This window comes from Procambarus clarkii, chromosome 69, assembly GCF_040958095.1.
Source record: "Procambarus clarkii isolate CNS0578487 chromosome 69, FALCON_Pclarkii_2.0, whole genome shotgun sequence".
In the NCBI taxonomy this organism is placed as follows: domain Eukaryota; kingdom Metazoa; phylum Arthropoda; class Malacostraca; order Decapoda; family Cambaridae; genus Procambarus; species Procambarus clarkii.
This window is the reverse complement of record NC_091218.1, coordinates 19,435,254-19,453,750: the sequence shown is the minus strand read 5'-3', so window position 1 is coordinate 19,453,750 and position 18,497 is coordinate 19,435,254. Positions and strand designations below refer to the sequence as shown.

General features: G+C 39.1%; 1 protein-coding gene across 1 annotated transcript; it reads right to left on the bottom strand.

The window, feature by feature from the left end:
• Positions 1 to 9,558: 9,558 nt before the first annotated feature.
• Paics (PAICS bifunctional enzyme) lies at positions 9,559 to 16,898 on the bottom strand. The gene is made up of 9 exons (XM_069311137.1): positions 16,742 to 16,898; positions 15,861 to 16,058; positions 14,451 to 14,629; positions 12,876 to 13,083; positions 12,338 to 12,423; positions 12,061 to 12,175; positions 11,431 to 11,570; positions 10,019 to 10,184; positions 9,559 to 9,802 (listed from the first exon to the last, which is right to left on the bottom strand). Exons 1-9 carry the CDS (start codon positions 16,746 to 16,748, stop codon positions 9,639 to 9,641), a joined length of 1,263 nt encoding a protein of 420 aa, XP_069167238.1. The 5' UTR covers positions 16,749 to 16,898; the 3' UTR covers positions 9,559 to 9,638.
• Positions 16,899 to 18,497: the final 1,599 nt, after the last annotated feature.

The following is an 18,497-nucleotide window of genomic DNA, read 5'->3' as shown; positions in this document are numbered from 1 at the left end:
AGTTCAGTTGCACGCAATTTCTTACGCACAAAGAGGGGGGAGGAGGAAACGCATGCAGGACAATGCATCAATAACTGGAGTAAGATTGCAACTGTTGTGGGTTGCATCCTGGGAGCGATCAACAGCTGACCTGGGGGCGGTAGGGACAAACAGGAGACCAGAGACTGTTGGCGCTACACGTACAAGGGCGTGTCTGGGAGGCGGTTACTATGCGGCAGGAACAAGTCACAATAATCTGCTTGTCAACAAATGACTCAAAACACACACACACATACATACGAATTGAGGCTGACGACGTTTCGGACCATCCAGGACCCTGATCAAGTGCATAGTAACTATGGTTGCCATTAACATTTATATACGTGGTGCTGGGTTACAGGCAAGTACTGCTTACAAGCCGTCCAGCCCTGCCTTCCAGGGTGTCAACGACTTTGGCCACTTTCACTGTTATCATTATCAGTCTCCTGTACATTATTCTTCTTACACTCCGCATTTAGTTTACGAAAGAAGAAAGTCAACAACAGAAAGTCCACTTATGGATGTCAACGAACAAACTAACATTAAACATCGAAAAGACTTACTACATCTTATTTGGAAGCAAATCATCAAATGCAATTCAGCTACAGATAGACAACATCAACATCAGTAATAAAAATGATGGCAAGTTTCTTGGCCTATTCCTAGACAAGAGACTCAACTTCAGCACCCACATTCAACACATAACTAAGAAAGTCTCTAAGACAGTTGGTATACTCTCCAAAATCAGATATTATGTTCCTAACTCTGCTCTCCTCTCACTATATTATGCACTAATCTACCCCTATCTTAATTATGGTATCTGTGCATGGGGGTCTACCACTGCAAACTACCTTAAGCCCATCATCACAGCAAAAATCTGCTATCAGAATAATAACTAACTCTGCTTTCAGACAACACTCAGCTCCATTGTTTAAATCCCTAAACTTGCTAAATATTAACTCCCTCCACACATTCTCTTGTGTCAACTACATTTACAAAACCCTGTTCTCAAATGCAAACCATGCTCTGAAACTCTCCCTGGACAGATGTAATAGGACCCATTATCACCACACCAGAAATAAATATCTCTTTGATATCCCCAGGGTCAAACTTAATCTGTGTAGACACTCTATGCAAATTAAGGGACCTAGTCTATGGAACTCACTCCCTAGTGAATTGAAAAACTGTAAAACTTTTGCCTTATTTAAAAGCAAAACCAAAAAGTACCTAACTTCATCTTCTTAGTTTCCTACACTGAGCTTTAAATTTGCTCTGTACCTAGTGTTACCCAATCTCCTAATTTTTATGTAATATCAAACAACCTTATCATTGTGTTCATTGCTGTCTTCTTCTATGTGCTAGCCATATGCTGTATTGTGACTACCAATTTTTGTCAACTACCATTCAAGCTGTCATTGCAACCAATCTTATATTGTTTCTGCTGTATTGTGCCTACCAATTTTTTGTCAACTACCATTCAAGCTGTCATTGCAATCAATCTCAGCTACCTATGTGCTTTAATATACTGTACCTACAATTTTCTCTCATCTTTTTTTCATTTCATGTAATCTATTATCATTTTTTTGTCTATAATTTTTGCAAGTATTTACCTCCTTAAAATTTTCTTAGATTAAGGACCTGCCCGAAACGCTGCGCGTGCTAGTGGCTTTACAAGACTGTAATTACCATATTTGTATCCTCACATTCCTTATGTACATTCTTGTATATGCATAAATAAATAAATAAATAAATAAACATTGTTTAGAAGCCATGATGCTTCTACCACTACCACCACTACACTACTCTACCACTACCACTACCCAACCACCACTACTGTTTGTGAGAATGCTTCTCTATTAGAGAGAAATCCAGGGACCACCAACCACCATTTTACTAATGCCACTGAAACACAGAAGCAGAGTTCCCAACTCAGTATTTCACACGGTGCTAGAACCACCCCAAAAAATACTAAATTATGTAAAGTTTTATGTAACAGTTATGTCGTTTTACCTGCCTAATATTTAATACTAAAATATACCGTTGTATGACTAAAGAATACCTGCTTAATGAACTGCTGCTAAAGCCATACCGCTGAATATTGGTATCCAAAGCGGTAGGTTAGGATACCTTTGTCTCATACCTTTTGTCTGGTGTAAATAGACAGGAAGCTTACACGTGCGTCGGGTATTATGTTTCCAGAAGATTTCTACCACTACAATTCAGCCTGTTTACTTTATATATATATATATATATATATATATATATATATATATATATATATATATATATATATATATATATATATATATATATATATATATCAAATTTAATATTATTGAATCTTTTAAAAAAAGAAATATCAAAATATTATTAGTTTATTAGTGATGTAATATTAATATTTTTCTGCCACGATCAACCATCACCCACAAGCCTCTTCTCCTTTTCCCCTCATTCTCTCTCCCTTTCCCCTCATTCTCTCTCACTTTCCCCTCATTCTCTCTCACTTTCCCTTCATCCTCTCTCCCTTTCCCCTCATTCTCTCTCACTTTTCCCTCATTCTCTCTCACTTTCCCTTCATCCTCTCTCCCTTTCCCCTCATTCTCTCTCACTTTTCCCTCATTCTCTCTCACTTTCCCTTCATCCTCTCTCCCTTTCCCCTCATTCTCTCTCACTTTTCCCTCATTCTCTCTCACTTTCCCTTCATCCTCTCTCCCTTTCCCCTCATTCTCTCTCCCTTTCTCCTCATCGTCTCTCACTTTCCCATATTCCATCACTGCACAACTGCTTATAGTAACGATGAGGACCGTAGTATATATACCGACTTACATCACAATTAGAAAGTAGAAATCGGTACTATTGAATTTGGACAAACCGGAAAAAGATTGTCAAGTAATGTTGCAAAGACAAACTACAGTAACCCAACCTAGCCATCCTAGGCCCAATACAAGATATCTGAGGCCTAATATAGTACATATGTGTACTATATTAGGCCTAGGAATATTTATGTTTCTCTTTTTAGCCTAAATTTTTCGGACTTATAAAATGAATAATACAAAATTCTGTTTAATTGATTAGAACGTCAAACTAAAACGTCAAATTTTGCACAATTGTTTACATAGTTACAAAAACTACTATCTAAACAGGAGAATAGGTTGATTATATATATATAAATCCACGCGGATTTGTACAGTTTTGTGATATTGTGATGACAGGTTTATTAGAGGGTGATAAGAGGCGCGCGCGCGTGCCTGCACACACTGGTGTGGCCACTATCGGGCAGCAGGGACTCACAACACGGCTTCTGTATTTTGTAAACATCAGCCCTGGACCCACAGCACCAGCCAGCACCCCGCTGGCTGGTGACACGCCGCCTCCAGTATAAACACTACTTATTACACACGCACGCACACACACATACGGGGACTCGTAGCCTGGTGGTGGGGACTCGTAGCCTGGTGGTGGGGCCTCGTAGCCTGGTGGTGGGGGGCCTCGTAGCCAGGGGCCAGATTCACGAAAGCACTTACGAACCTGTACATCTTTTCTCAATCTTTGGAGGCTTTGTTTACAATTATTAAACAGTTTACATGCATGAAAACTTCCCAATCAACTGTTGTTATTGTTATAAACAGCCACCTGATGCTTCGAAGCTCATTAACTGTTTAATAATTGGAAATAAAGCAGCCAAAGATTGAGAAAAGATGTATAGGTTCGCAAGTGCTTGCGTAAGTGCTTTCGTGAATCTGGCCCCTGGTGGATAGCGCGCAGGACTCGTAATTCTGTGGCGCGGGTTCGATTCCCGTACGAGGCAGAAACAAATGGGCAAAGTTTCTTTCACCCTGAATGACCCTGTTACCTAGCAGTAAATAGGTACCTGGGAGTTAGTCAGCTGTCACGGGCTGCTTCCTGGGATGTGCGTGTGTGTGGTGTGGGGGAAAAAAAAAGTTAGTAAACAGTTGATTGACAGTTGAGAGGCAGGCCGAAAGAGCAAAGCTTAACCCCCGCAAGCACAACTAGGTGGATACAACTAGGTCAATTCAGATGCTTCAATCAGAAAAAGAGAAAGACCCGTGAATATAACCCCAAATCTGATGTCATAAATCCACAATAGCAGAATAACAATATTTGCATATAGCATTCTAGCCAACATCTGTGTATCCTTCAGAAATTTGGACAAAGGTGCTCTCCGGGCCTCGTATACAGCAAAGGTGAGATCCACACTTTCCTAGCATGAAAGCCTTGCCTGAAAAGGGACAGAGAAACAAGAAAAAGCTAACTAGACTTGTTCCTGAGCTGAAGGTACTCCTAAGATGGTGCCCAAATCTCAAGAAGCACATAAATAAACTGGAAAAAAACGCGGCAGTATGCTACAAAATGGCGTCCAGAACTGAAAAACAAGAGTTATGATGCGAGACTAGAGGCGTTAAACGTGCCAAAACTAGAAGAAAGAGAAATGATATGATCGCCACCTACAAAATACTAACAGGAATAGATCAAATTGACAAAGAGGAATTCCTGAAACCAACAACTTCACGAACACAGATTCAAGCTAAGAAAACAAAGGTACCGAAAAAATATTCGAAATTTTTATTTTGGCAAACAGTGGTAGACAGTTGGAAAAAACTAAGTGAGAAGGTGGTGGAGGCCAAAACCGTCAGTAGTTTCAAAGCGTTATGCGACAAAGAGTACTGGGAAGACGGGACACCACGAACGTAGCTCTTATCCTGTAAATACACTTAGGTAATTACACATACACATACACCGGAAGAGATGCATCGATATGCAATAATATGGCATCCGGGACTAAGAGACAAGAGCTATGAGCTGAGTCTAAAAGGTGCTAAATATACGGAAGCTAGAAGAAAAAGAGAGTGATATGATCACTATATACAAAATACTAGTAGGAATCGACAAAATTGACAAGGAAGAATTCAAGAAACGGCATCTTCAAGGACAAGAGATCATAGACACATGGTAAGGAAATAAAGGTGTCGGAAAAACATTATAAAGTTCTCTTTTACAAACAGGAAGTAGTGTGGGTCCTGGGGCCAGATTCACGAAGCAGTTACGCAAGCACTTACGAACGTGTACATCTTTCCTCAATCTTTGACGTCTTCGGTTACATTTATTAAACAGTTTACAAGATTAAAAACTTACCAATCAACTGTTATTATTGTTATAAACAGCCTCCTGGTGCTTCGGAGCTCATTAACTTTTTAATAATTGTAAACAAAGTCGCCAAAGATTGAGAAAAGATTTACAGGTTCGTAAGTGCTTGCGTAACTGCTTCGTGAATTTGGCCCCAGGACTGGGCAGCAACAATTAAGAGGCAGTGTGAGCCAGGTAATAATAAACTTGTAATCACAAACAGGTGATTACAGACAGGAAATACCAAACAAGCAAATATGCATATAATTGCAAACATAAAGAAGTAATAACCCAACGGGGGAAATAAACAGTCAATTGCTCACGAAGCAACATATTGAGTACTCACCTAGATGTGCTTGCAGGGTTGAACTAGGCTCCTAGCCCCGCCTTCCAAATATTCTTAGATTGATGACTCGTTTCTCACAGTTGTACAATATTTACATTTACAAATTTGAATCAAATTAGCTTCAACGACTTCTGAGCTACCTTAATTACCTTGTCGAGGTCTCCTGAGCAAGCTTTAGTCTCCACCCATCCTGTTAGTAGCCTCAGTCAACGGCCCTTAACCTTAATAATAGGCATACGTAAACTAAAAATCAAATCAAAATATATCAATCCAGGAACAATAAAATACAAAATTGGTTGCCTGCGATGCAAGATCAAATAATGTGTAATTAGGAGGCAAATTAGAAATTAGAAGAGAGAGAGAGATGAGCGGTTACAGTACTGTACTGGAGACTTGCACGCGTGGGTGAGTAGCCACGACGGCCGGTTAATTGTATATTGTACTTGCCTGCTGAGCTGGTGAGTGTTGGGGAGAGTGTATAGTCCGTTGTGTGCGTGTATTGTGTACACCCATACATGCGTCTTGTGTGCGCATACATGCGTACATACGTGTCGTGCACGCATACATACATGTTGTGCACACGCGTACATGCGTGTTGTGCACACGCATACATGCGTCTTGTGTGCAGAAATACATGGGTGTTCTGTGCAAAAAATACATGAATGTTGTATGTATGCACATACATGTGTGTGTGTGTGCATACACGCATGTGTTATGTTCGCGCAAGCATTTTAGAGTTCGTGAGAGCATAATGTGTGTTTGCAGGCCTACATATGTACGGGTGTGTGGGGGGCGTTAGTGGATGTTCATGTGTTAGTGTGCGTCAGCTATGCTCGTAGAGAATGAGGACTTGATTGGGGCCTTGTGAGTGCGTGCGTCGTCAGCGGTGTATTGAGGGCGTCTGGACGTCGTGGAGGAAGTGCGTGCGCGTCGTCGTCCATCCCACAACACGTCAAGGAACAACTGGCGGGAGTAGCGGGGCGGGACAGCCTATATAGCCCACGTGAGCCCGGGGAAAAACCTTGTGACAACATACTCGAGGCACTGAGAGCGTTCCTCCTCCCGGCCGGCCTAGGCGATCCAGGGGAAGGAAGGCGACTGCGTCTCAACTCGTCCCCAACGCGAACATCCCTATCATCTCTTCCCATAAATGGACGCAATATCTAATTAAATTTCGTTTAATTAAATGCTAAAAATATTCGCGGTAGTATATTCTATAAGTATCTGGACTATTTAGTTTGTGAGTAAATGGTCATAATGGAAGGGGGAGCCAGACGAAACGGAGAATTCGAACACAGACATCATCCGATTACTCTGGCGTCGGCTATCACAATCGCCCTCGACTCTTTCTTAAGCTCGCCTGTCAATACCACATTTCATATTTAATCGATTCCTTCTTGGCTCTCTATTTTAACCGGGTAGTCGATAGTTGCACGAGTATCTTATCTGAATTAAGTGCATTTCACCTACGAATTTCTATATATGAGCTTTTGCAATATCGCAAGCAACACGACCCGGCCACCTGTTGAACAATATAGTAGATTGTTACATGTAATACCGCTGGCAAGAGATAACAAGGTGTAGTATTAAAAGTAAATATAAGGGTGGTGGGTGGATGGGGAGGTCTGGGGTGAGAGGCCACCTCTTCACAGCTTATATCTCAAAACGCCCCACTCACAAACACAAAATTTTAACATTTTGAGAAAAAAGAATACCTTAGATTTTCACTTTATGATGCAGAATCTTCACAAAACACCTTGTGTAACAACTTAATGGTACTGGTATTGCTTATATTTTTTATAATAATAATAATGTTAATTCGGGTAAAAGTACATATACAAAATGAGTTACAAACAGAAAGTTGGATTTCTAGATAAAGCTAGTATGCACAGCGTTAGATCAAACTAATAAATTGAACTGAAATAGGAAAAATAAATGACTAATTACGTGTTGGATGGAACAGAACAGCAGAAGTAATTTTAACCGAAAAAGAATACAATTTTCTTAAAGTTTATACCAAAGTTTAGGTTTATAATATCTATTATATGTATTTGGTTAAATATGACCGCTGGCGTTGTTGATCTTATAGTATAAGCTTTCTATGCTTCTATTTTCTTATTCTCGGGATTGAGAGTTATCAAGTTAGCGAAATTCATTTGAAAGAAACACTAATGAGTGAAGGGTATAGTTTCTATAACGTTTCGTTCCACTCTGGAACATCTTCAGGTAAAGAATGAATATGCAAGTTGTTGTTATTTAAGATTCAGCTTCTAGGAACAAAGTTCCAAGTAGCACAGGCTATGGTGAGCCCGTAAATTACCTGGCACAGGAGCGGGGCAAGTAGCACGGGCTATGGTGAACCCGTAATGGCCTTACCTGGCACAGGAGCGGGGCAAGTAGCACGGGTTATGGTGAACCCGTAGTGGCCTTACCTGGCACAGGAGCGGTGCGGCAAGTAATGATTGATGAAGATTAAGCCATCCAAGAGGTGGCACAGGCATGAATCTACCGGTAAGTGGCAGATTTTGTTGGAGTGAATTAGCTCTTTGGTCGTGAAAGGACATACACACGAGCTGTGTGCTGAGCTCGCATTTATATCGTCAGTCCTTACTATGTGGCTGCTATCGTGGGGGAGGATACTGCTTGACAGTATTTATGAGGGTGTCCAACTGCTGGACACCTTTTTTGACCTGAAGATGGCAGAGTTGATGGCTTCAGGGTGGTTACTGCAAGATTCAGGGACTCTTAAAACGCTTCTAAGATCGTTGGTTGCTTCACATTTAAGGAGATACTGAAGCAGTCGCTCTTTTGATTGTTTGGCAGAAGATGCATTCCTAATCTCTGGGTTCACCAATTTCCCAGTTGCATCTAACCTCCGTCTGTATAACGGAGCTGCTATTTCCGTAGATTCCTTTCCATTACTGAGCAATTCACTTACCTATTGGAAAATTTTAATCAGATTGCAAAAGCCATTCGTTTTCCAACTAAATTCTTTTCAAGCATATTTCAAGTAGGCAATAGTGAAAAGGATTGAAATATTACATACCTTGACAGACTAAGCCTTTGCTACCGTCCCTCATTAAAGATTGATTGGAAAAGTATACAGTAGGCATTGTATGGGGGGGATTTTAATTTGGACTACGGCATGGTTACTTCAAAGTGAATAGGATTAGTATAGTCAAGTCCAAAGTGGCCAAGTGGAAAATTATTGCAAGTGTAGTGTCACAAATGTCTGAAAAACTGTACCATGCATATAAATTATTTAGTCACAGGAATGAACTTCACTTGCTAATTTGCCATTGACAAAAAATAGCGTGGGAGAAATAATTCCAGTACTCAATAGTTTCTTTGGATGCTTAAAACAATAATTGGCAGAGGTAACCTAATGCCGATAAATGTAGGGCTGAACTTTGGTAATATGAATACAGTATATCAGCTGGGCAATGTTGAAATCAAGATAAATTTCCTTAAATTATGGGGGTCATGATTACTAGGAATCTTTAGGAAAAAAATATACCTGTATATAAGGTATATCCTTCTCTCAGTTATAAATAATATAACAAATATAGGATACTGAGATTTACATTTAGAATGTGCTAGCCATGAGAAAGTCATTATTTCTCTGTATCTTGTTTGGCTCTATTTAGATTATCATATGTAGTTCAGTGTTAGTTACCATACTACAAAAAGGGAAGTGCTCCCAGGATTTCAAAACCCAATATGTCATTAAAAGGGCTTATGTGGCATTATCTAAAAAGACAAGGAGTAAGATGGGACAAAGTATACAAATAATGGATACAAGTTGGAAAATTTAGATTTGGGAAATATCTGGGTAAAAACTGCTTTTGTAAACAAGGTTATTTATGGTAAACATTACTAACAGGATCAACATGGAATTGCCGTTATGTTTCAAGTATAGGTTAGACAGTACGAGTAAGTTTGGTTGGGTATAAATACAAGTTCCTTGTATGAACCAATGTACGTCTGTACTTTCATATTTTAATGCAAAAAAAATAGAAAGGAACGATTTCTATAATAAATACTAGAAATATTTAGTTGCATGTTTAATCAACAAACATTTCCTGCCAAGATACAAACTAACAACTTAATGGGCATTATATTCAGAACATTAATTATTTTGGCACACTTTCAAATCGGCCATCTTCAGCGAGATCCAAAGATTGAGCTGCTTGACTCTGATTCTGGACCAAATTAAATAGTCGCTGAGGGCCAGGATGGAGGCTGCACTTTGTGCAGCTGCTTCTGGGTACAGTACTGTGCCACATCCCATACCTGTGCAATTAGTTTAGAAACATTATTCAGCTGATAATTTTATGAACTTCTAGCACATATCACACCATTATAGGATCTAACCAATAAAACTTTGTGCTTAAATTAGACAAAGTAATTAACATTCTAGCTTTAGAATAATCTAATATGAGTGATCATGCACTTGGGGAGGTCTGGGGCGAGAGGGGGGCTCAATAGTAAAATACATATAATAATCACCTGAAGGCAGACTAAGTGAAGACCAGATATCCCTTGCAGCCTCTTCAGGCTTGAGTGGTGGGCAGTTTATGACTGGGAAACACGTGTTGGCACAAGTAACAGGACCCAAGCCATTACTTCGACCAGCTACTGCTATGAACACCACTGGAATGCCAAGGCCTTCATACTGCGTAAACAAAGGAAATCTCTGATCACATATGCAAACTCCTTACACATGGCTATACAGTACTATTAAAATGCAGATGATGAAAAGCTGAAAAAATACAAATTCACTCAAGAATGAAGCTAAATTTCAGTTTATCACTGTGTAGACTAACATTATATAAAAACACAACATTACCTAACATTTCAATAATTTATAGTAGCCAAGTTGTAGTTTCTTTTAAAAGCCAATCCCTAGGAATAATCATCTGCATATTTCAAATACAATAATAAACTGGTAATTAATTTAACACTACCCTTTTATGCCTTCAGCCTAAATACTAAATTAAAACATTGAAAGCTGACCTTCAAAGATTATCACTGGAAAAGTAGCAGAAAATTCTAGTCTCCGAACAAAACTTGCATACCAGGAAAGCATTCTAGAGAGCCAAAACCTCTAAAAAAAAAAAAAAGGAATGCCAAGGCTTCCCTAAAGCCATTAAAAATGCTGAACAAGTTGTTAAACAATGCAGATGAAGTTCAGAAGGCCAAGAGGTTGTCCAAGATCCCATCTGGACAACCTACACCTCCTTAGTATAAACAAGGCAGCACCCCTGGAAGGAAGAGGGACACCAACCATACATCCAACAACTCCCATCATCAACTAAAACTGGGAAATTGACACACACACACACACCAAACTGGCCCAGCACACACTTCACCAAATCCTAGGTTGGCAGGCAAGAATGAGGTGGACCAAACCATCCAATTGTTCATGTAGGTCAGGACCTGGATCCCCTTGAGTCAACTTCAGATGAACCAAACAAATAAGCCTGGTCAATGTTCTGGGTGCCAAGTCGAGCCTGAATGTGGTACAAGGCTTCTCCAATCCGAAACTTTAATCACTGAAAATTGTATTTATGGTAACATGCCAGAAAACCAATGACATGGTGGTCTTTAACACTGTACATGAAAACCAACCTACAAAATGTTTAGAATCATTAAAGGCATTTTTTTTATTATTATTATTTTCTACCACAGACGTGGCCACACGTTGAGGGTGTGCGAGTCATTCAAGAATAGAGTGGAAGGGATTGTACAGACCTGGTCACAGCTATCATGCCCCTGGCCAACATCTGTCACTGGCACAGAATAATTCCTTCCTGGTCATATTGCCAAAAAATTGGACATGCATGTAACAGTTACAAATTTCTTACAGGTTCTTGCATAGCCCTCCAATTGTTCAACAAGCAGGGATGTTTAACACTAACCTGTGCAATGATAGCTAGTGTTTCCTGGGTGCCTTTATGAGCAGAAGTAACACGCAGCTCACATGGGACATCCAGCTTCTTACAGTGGTCACGGATTTTCTCACAGTGCTCCATATCGGAGGTGGACCCCATCAATACTACTACCTGAAATATAATGGTTAATATTATACTTTATAACATTGCTTTTTAAACTTCTTCCTTGCTCAAGGCCAACTTCAATGACTATCTCCCATATCTTTCCAAAGTGCATATACTTTACATCAAATTGTTATTAAAAACCAATTTGAGTCGATATCCTTAGCTCTAATCAATCTAGCCATTTCCTTCAACTTCAATCTTAACGTTGTTAATTATGCATATTCTTATACCAATATTCAGAAAATATTTAAATGCTCTACCTGATGTACTAAAGTAATGCCTTTCTAAACTGGGGATAATTGCACATAAGGCAAGGTAAAAGAGAGTGGCATACAATGTTCAAATTATACAAATAAAAACCAACAACAACAATCAATGCTGTACAAAAATGCTAGATGCCAATAGACAGACATTACAAAGGAAGAAGTTTCTTGTTATGAGTTAAGAAATTAAACACATTTGCTAACAATACTAGCAAGAAAAATGAAAAACTTGCCAATCCTTTTGGCGTCGAGATGAAGGAATCCAACTTGTCTGCAACCCACTGGAAATTTCGCTTAACCTGACACAGCGCCTCATCCGTTACAGTTTCCAGATTGCGGTACACCTGTGAAGTAAATTGTACAATGTATTTTCATTTGTTTCCTAGTTTGTTGACTACAGCACAGAATACATGAAGTTGGCTGTATTAATAAGATGCTGTATTTCAAATTTGTTATTCTTAAAGGCAGACTAAAATTCACTTATGATAAAACTTTAAAGAGCTCGCCTGTTTGTCCTTCATGAGTCTCTTGTCACCAGCAGGCCATAATCTCCAGGAGTCAGAGTCAATTGTGTCCGAGACCAAGATGTCATCTAAGAAAACCAATAGATTGTTAAAAAAACTAGTTTAAAATGGACAATATTTTTATAAATTTCATACTGAGTAATGCATCAAACTTAATGCTATTCAACCAAACATTCTTTATTGTCCAAATCTGTATAATAGTCACACAAGGTTTTGTCTAGAGTCCACCACCTTACACCAAGTAAACACTACTCTTGTACAGCAATTTTCAGTAAATAGTTACTGAAAATTCAGTTTTCATTAAAAACTAAATTTTAATTTGTACAGTACTATACCATTATACCATTAACTTGCAAATTCTCAGCAGCAGTCACAGTAAAGTCAAATCTTGTCCTTTTATTTCTTCAGAATTATTCATGAGTAAAAATATTAATAAAACTATTGTAAATTTTAGCATTTTTTTGCATAAAATTCAAAGTTCCCATTTATATGTCCTCAAATATAATTGTACAGTACTTACTTGTTTCTGCATCAATACCAAACTCAATCTTCATATCAATGAGTGCACAGTCTAAGGAGGCCCATGCACGCTCCAACACCTCAAACACTGCCACTGTTGTACGCGCCATAATATCGTACTCATGGCGACCAATCACCACACCACCAACTTTCAGCTTTGCTTCAATAACCTGTTCCTCACTCCATTGTGGGTCATGGTTAGCATCATCCTGGTAAAGACAGGAATCTGTATGGTTAAATTTACTTTTTCTTCAGTTTAAAATAATTTAAATTTAATTGAAATTTCATGTACTGTATGGTATAAATTATTGTATTGAATGCACTGAATATGACCAGTATCAATCAGCATTTACTAGGATTGAACTAAATGGCAAATGTTAGTACAGTACAGTACTGTACTTCACTTCAGTTCCCGATGCCGAGAACAGCAAGCTTTTTCAAGGTCACCCAGGACAAGACCTGACCATTCCTAGGATGCAACCCACAACAGTTGCCCAACTTCAAAGTTTCTACTTACTGCTTGGTGAATAGAGGCATTAGGTTTAGGGAAACTTGCCTTACCGATTAGGAATTAAACTCTGGCCCATTCTATTATGAACCAACTGCCCTAGAGATCAGTTACAACACTGGGCTTCAATACTGATTTACAAAAATATCATATATAGCCCCTTTATTCAGACAAGAACTATATCCATGATAATGTATGAAGACAAAACTGACAAATACAATTGAGGATGAAATGTTTCAAAGTTGATACCAGGTAAGTTAGTTATCAAAGGAAGGCACCCAGCCAGAACTGAAGCATGGATACCATGTAGCAGGAAAAAGGATAAAAAGGAGTGGTGGGAGATGATAGAAGTATCACTACTGATACTATACATTCATACAACATTACTGGAGTGTTGAATACAGAGAACATTATATTAACACTGATGATGCTTATTTAATCTTTATTGTCAGTAATAACAGTAGATAATGACATTTGAAATGGACAGTATTAAAACCAAGTACATTTTTGGAAAGTCAATAGCCTATAAAAATTTGTTGGCTAGTCTTGCTTCAAAACAAGAAAAAAAAGCTCTAAACTTGTGTAGTAAATGTGCATGTAGTTGCCTACTAGCTGGGAAAGTCTCTTCAAATCCTGCCAAAATATAATTAGTACCACAGCATGATTATAATAATGAAAATATAAATTACATAATACAGTATTTTTAACCCTAAAAATGCAGTATAAAAATCTGTCACCTCACCTGTGGGAATATGGAGATGGGTGGATGTATTATCACCAAAATAAATCACAAATACTGTACTGTAATGTACATTTGCATTGGGAGAGGGGAGGGGATTTAGAGAAGTCTTTACTAGTTTGGCAAGGAATACATTGGAGCCAAGTAATTCATGAAGTACAAATTCTGTACCTATATGTGCTAGATCTGCACAAAACCCAAGCACTTAACTGATGCACCTAGCTCATCATGTAAGTTGTGTAATCTATCAGGTTTCCTATCCCCAACAATGGGAAACTATATGAAAATACACTTAACAAATTTAAAACATTTTGCATAACACTCTTTACCTTATAGAATGTCTCCATTTTTGGGGGTGTAAACCTGTAGCCCTCTGTAACACCAACATGGCGGCGTAAGAAGGATCCAGTAGCAACTCTACGTGTCACCCACTCCAATGGTACCATGTGACATTTGCGAGCCAAGTATGCCTTACCATCATATGTTTCCAGCCATGCAGTTTTGATGCCTGCAAGATCATGTAGTGGATATAAATCAAGTTTCCTCTCAATGAGTGGGAAGGCATCCACCTTGAGATAAAAGGACTACGTATCACAAGCACCACCACACCAACAGTCCTACATGGCAGCATCCCCAAGCTTCATAATACCCAGTGTAGCACTTTGTGAATTGGCACGTATAGTACAAATACTCGACTGCTCAGATTTTTTCTAAATTGTCGTATCTTGCCATTTGAATTCAAATAAAAAGGTTGGTACAATTTAATTGTAATAAATATAGCCTTGACTTAACAAGGATTATTATTAGCTTACTTATAAATATATGAATATTTTATATTTCTTACAAAAAATAAAAGATGCCTCAAAATTTATTGGATAATTAAAAATTAGCTACAATCGGCAGAAATGTGACAGCGGCCTAATACTTTACCAACACAAACTGATTTGACAGTACTGACGTCTTGTGCTGAACTAGGAGATCTTACAGTTAAATAGTTTTTATTAGTATGATCACAACTGTATAATGGTCCAGAGGGACCGAAACATCGTTCTTTTCATTTTTTGATGTGTGGTTTGGTCATCTTATTAGTATGATGTTGGGCTTTGGTTCTAGCAACTGCAGGAGGGCTATGGCGGCCACTAGTACTGATCGACCAGTAAGTACTGTAAGCAGTAATGTACTTTAGTTCTGAACATGCTCCAGGATATAAAAGGTTCTGTATATATAAACTATACAGTACTGTATATACAGAACCCAGTACACAGAAGTGAGACAAACTTCTGTACATCTCCCTTCTTTATTACTGCACGACTAACCTAAAGATTAACATTTATATGCTGCTTTAGCTCAAACTAGATAACTACAAGTACATTATTAAATGTGAAGCAACAATCATTGGCATGCTAGCTCACACACACACACACACACATCAGGGGAACCTAATAGCTGAAAGGACAGCGCTCTGGACTCGTAATCCTAGGGTCTGGGTTCGATCCCCCGGTGTTGGTGGAAACAAAATGGGCAGAGTTTCTTTCACCCTGATGCTCCTGTTACCTAACAGTAAATAGGTACCTGGGAGTTAGGCAGTTGTTACAGGCTACTTCCTGGGGGGGAGAGGAGGGTGCGGAGAAAAAATAAATTAGTAGTTAGTGACAGTTGATCAATTGATAGTCGAGAGGTGGGCCAAAAGAGCAGAGCTCAACCCCCACCAGCACAACTAGGTGAATACACACACACACCTGCCTTCCGAAGGAACGCGAAGACCTTGCCATTGGTGGCATTGGAGATAACAGCCTTGCCCTCCAGGTCATGGGCTCTAGCACCGTCCCCAGCTGTGATACGGTCCTTGTTCACCACCAGAACACGATTCGGGTCACCAATCACCTCATGAACCACCTTCGTCTTCCCCTCGATGATCACGGCACCAGCACTGGGCTCTAGCCAAAGACAAAAAAAAAAAAGGCAAAACAGAACAATTTAATAAATGACTTGGTAATAATGTTTATTATAACACGTCAAACTTGCACTGTATCTTGTGCCACCCACGCCCCCAATATATGTGCCTAATGAACAAATATGTGTATATGTGCCTAAGCCATACATATAACTTCATTGTAATCATTGCTATCAACTTACATTATGGGTGTTATGTTGAACGCAAACTTTACTACAACGTACCTAGGAATAATCCTCAAATTATGCTACAATGTACCTATTGATAATCGTCAAATTATGCTACAATGTACCTATTGATAATCGTCAAATTATGCTACAATGTACCTGTTAACATTGTTCAATTTTGCTACAAATTACCCTCTTAAACTTATGTTAGATTAATTAAGGACCTGCCCGAAGCGCTATGCGTGTTAGTGACTTTACAAGAATGTAAAATCATCATTGCTATATACAGTACTCTCATAAACCCCAATGTACCTTCTCGTATATATACAAGATAAATAAATAAAATAAGTTACACAGCATTACATATACATATCACAGCCCTTAATCCTCTAGCAGTAACTATTTAAAAAACCTACATCAAGATGTGTATGATATATATTTATATAAATCGAGTTTAATCCAAAGCATGAGGTTATAAGGTTAGAGGCGAGCAAGATACCTGTCATAGTAATAACGTCCGTCCTCAGAGGCCGCTGACAAGCCACTGAGGCCCAGCAGCCCCCCCCTGGTAACGCCGTTCCTTACTGCCACATGTCGCTACAAAATCTCAATACCTTTATTATCACATTTTGTACCTTCATAGTCTAGAACAACAATCAGTAGACTAATACACGAATACGATAATATAAATAAAATGTATTATACATAGTTCTGCTTGTTCCTACAAGGCATAATGGGTGATGTGACCTTGAGAACATATAGGACCACTCAGGTAGCCAGCCACGTGACTAGTTTGGGCGGGTACGCATGCCATCCCTTCACTGAGACATCCAACCCTGTCTGGACGTCTCCATATTATGGAGACATCCATATATTATTATATTCATATTATAATGTATTATAATATGAATAATATAATAATAGTTGAATATGAATAATATAATAATAATAGTAATATAATAATATTAGTTGAACCACTCATACATACACATGTACGGGGTCGGAAAAGCTATCATTAATAACATTAAACTCGGTGATAAGTATGAACTAATTAGTCCTATCTCCTCCCCAGAATGATGTATAAGTAGCCTACATACTGTGAAAATTTTAAACTCTTTCAAGATCTATAGGTCAATAAAATGTTATAGTTTAAACCACCATCTATATAAAACATGAATGTCTTTCCAAGGAAACAGACCAGACGCCTGAGGCTAGCCTCACCCAACTTTCCAACATGAAACATGGGGGTATGGGAATGTCATAGGCCAGTTGGGGCTGGCTTAATATAGACATTTATAGTGCCACATATGATTTTCATGAAGTCTGAAATCAAATTACAGATGTATTTTCGAGAGTTTCAGTGCCTACTCTCACCGTTGCCCGTTATTAAAAAACGATGAAAGTAAGTCCGTTCAGGTAACAGTATTAAATTTTCTGAAATAGTTCATAATAAACGAACTAAACTGAGATAGATAAACAGAGGGGGAAGAAGAGGAAAGGGAAGGACAGGTAGGATGTTGGAGGAGAAGGATGGAGAGAGGGGAAAGACGGAAGGAAATGGAGAAATGAAAGGGGAGGGGGAGATAGAGAAAGAGAGGGGGGAGAGGTGAGAGAAGGGAAGATTGGGAGAGAGAGCGATTAAGAGAGGAAGAGAAGGGGGAGGGTGGGGTGAGGAGAGCACGAGAGACTGACACCGCCGGATGACAACACCAAAGATATAACCCATAAGAGTAGCCTGATTGAGTACATGAGAACCTATTTCAGAGAATACTCATACACCCTGATGGTGTAAGTGTACACTGATTGTGTATAGTATACCCTGATCGGATATATGAGTATACCCTGATTAAGTATGCATATATCTTGTGTGAGTCTGGGTATTCCCTAATTGGGTATGGGTATACTCGACCAGAGGCAGGAAACCCTTGATTTGCCCATTAAGGCCTAGCCCCTATTCAAGGACTAGTCTATAGTCACACCCATCCACACATTTCTGGCCAATTCCAGCAAGATGTGCTGCTGTTCTATTCTATATGAGGGATTATACAGAGTATATATCAAGTGTTAGCTCTAAGTTCACCTACTACCCCACTCTCACAAGATGGTTAGTCACCCATGGGATTAGTTAGATTAGTTAATTTAATATGCACCCCGCATATTAAGGGACCTGATGGCTTAGTGGACAGCGCTCGGTATTCGTAGTCCTAAGGTTCCGGGAACGATCCTAGGCGGAGGCAGAAACAACTGGGCAGAGT

Coding starts and splice junctions, on each gene's coding strand:
- Paics (XM_069311137.1), bottom strand. Junction 12,424..12,875: donor TGGTATTGATGCAGAAACAA/GTAAGTACTGTA, acceptor TGGTTTTCTTAG/ATGACATCTTGGTCTCGGAC. Junction 12,176..12,337: donor GACTCATGAAGGACAAACAG/GCGAGCTCTTTA, acceptor TTTACTTCACAG/GTGTACCGCAATCTGGAAAC.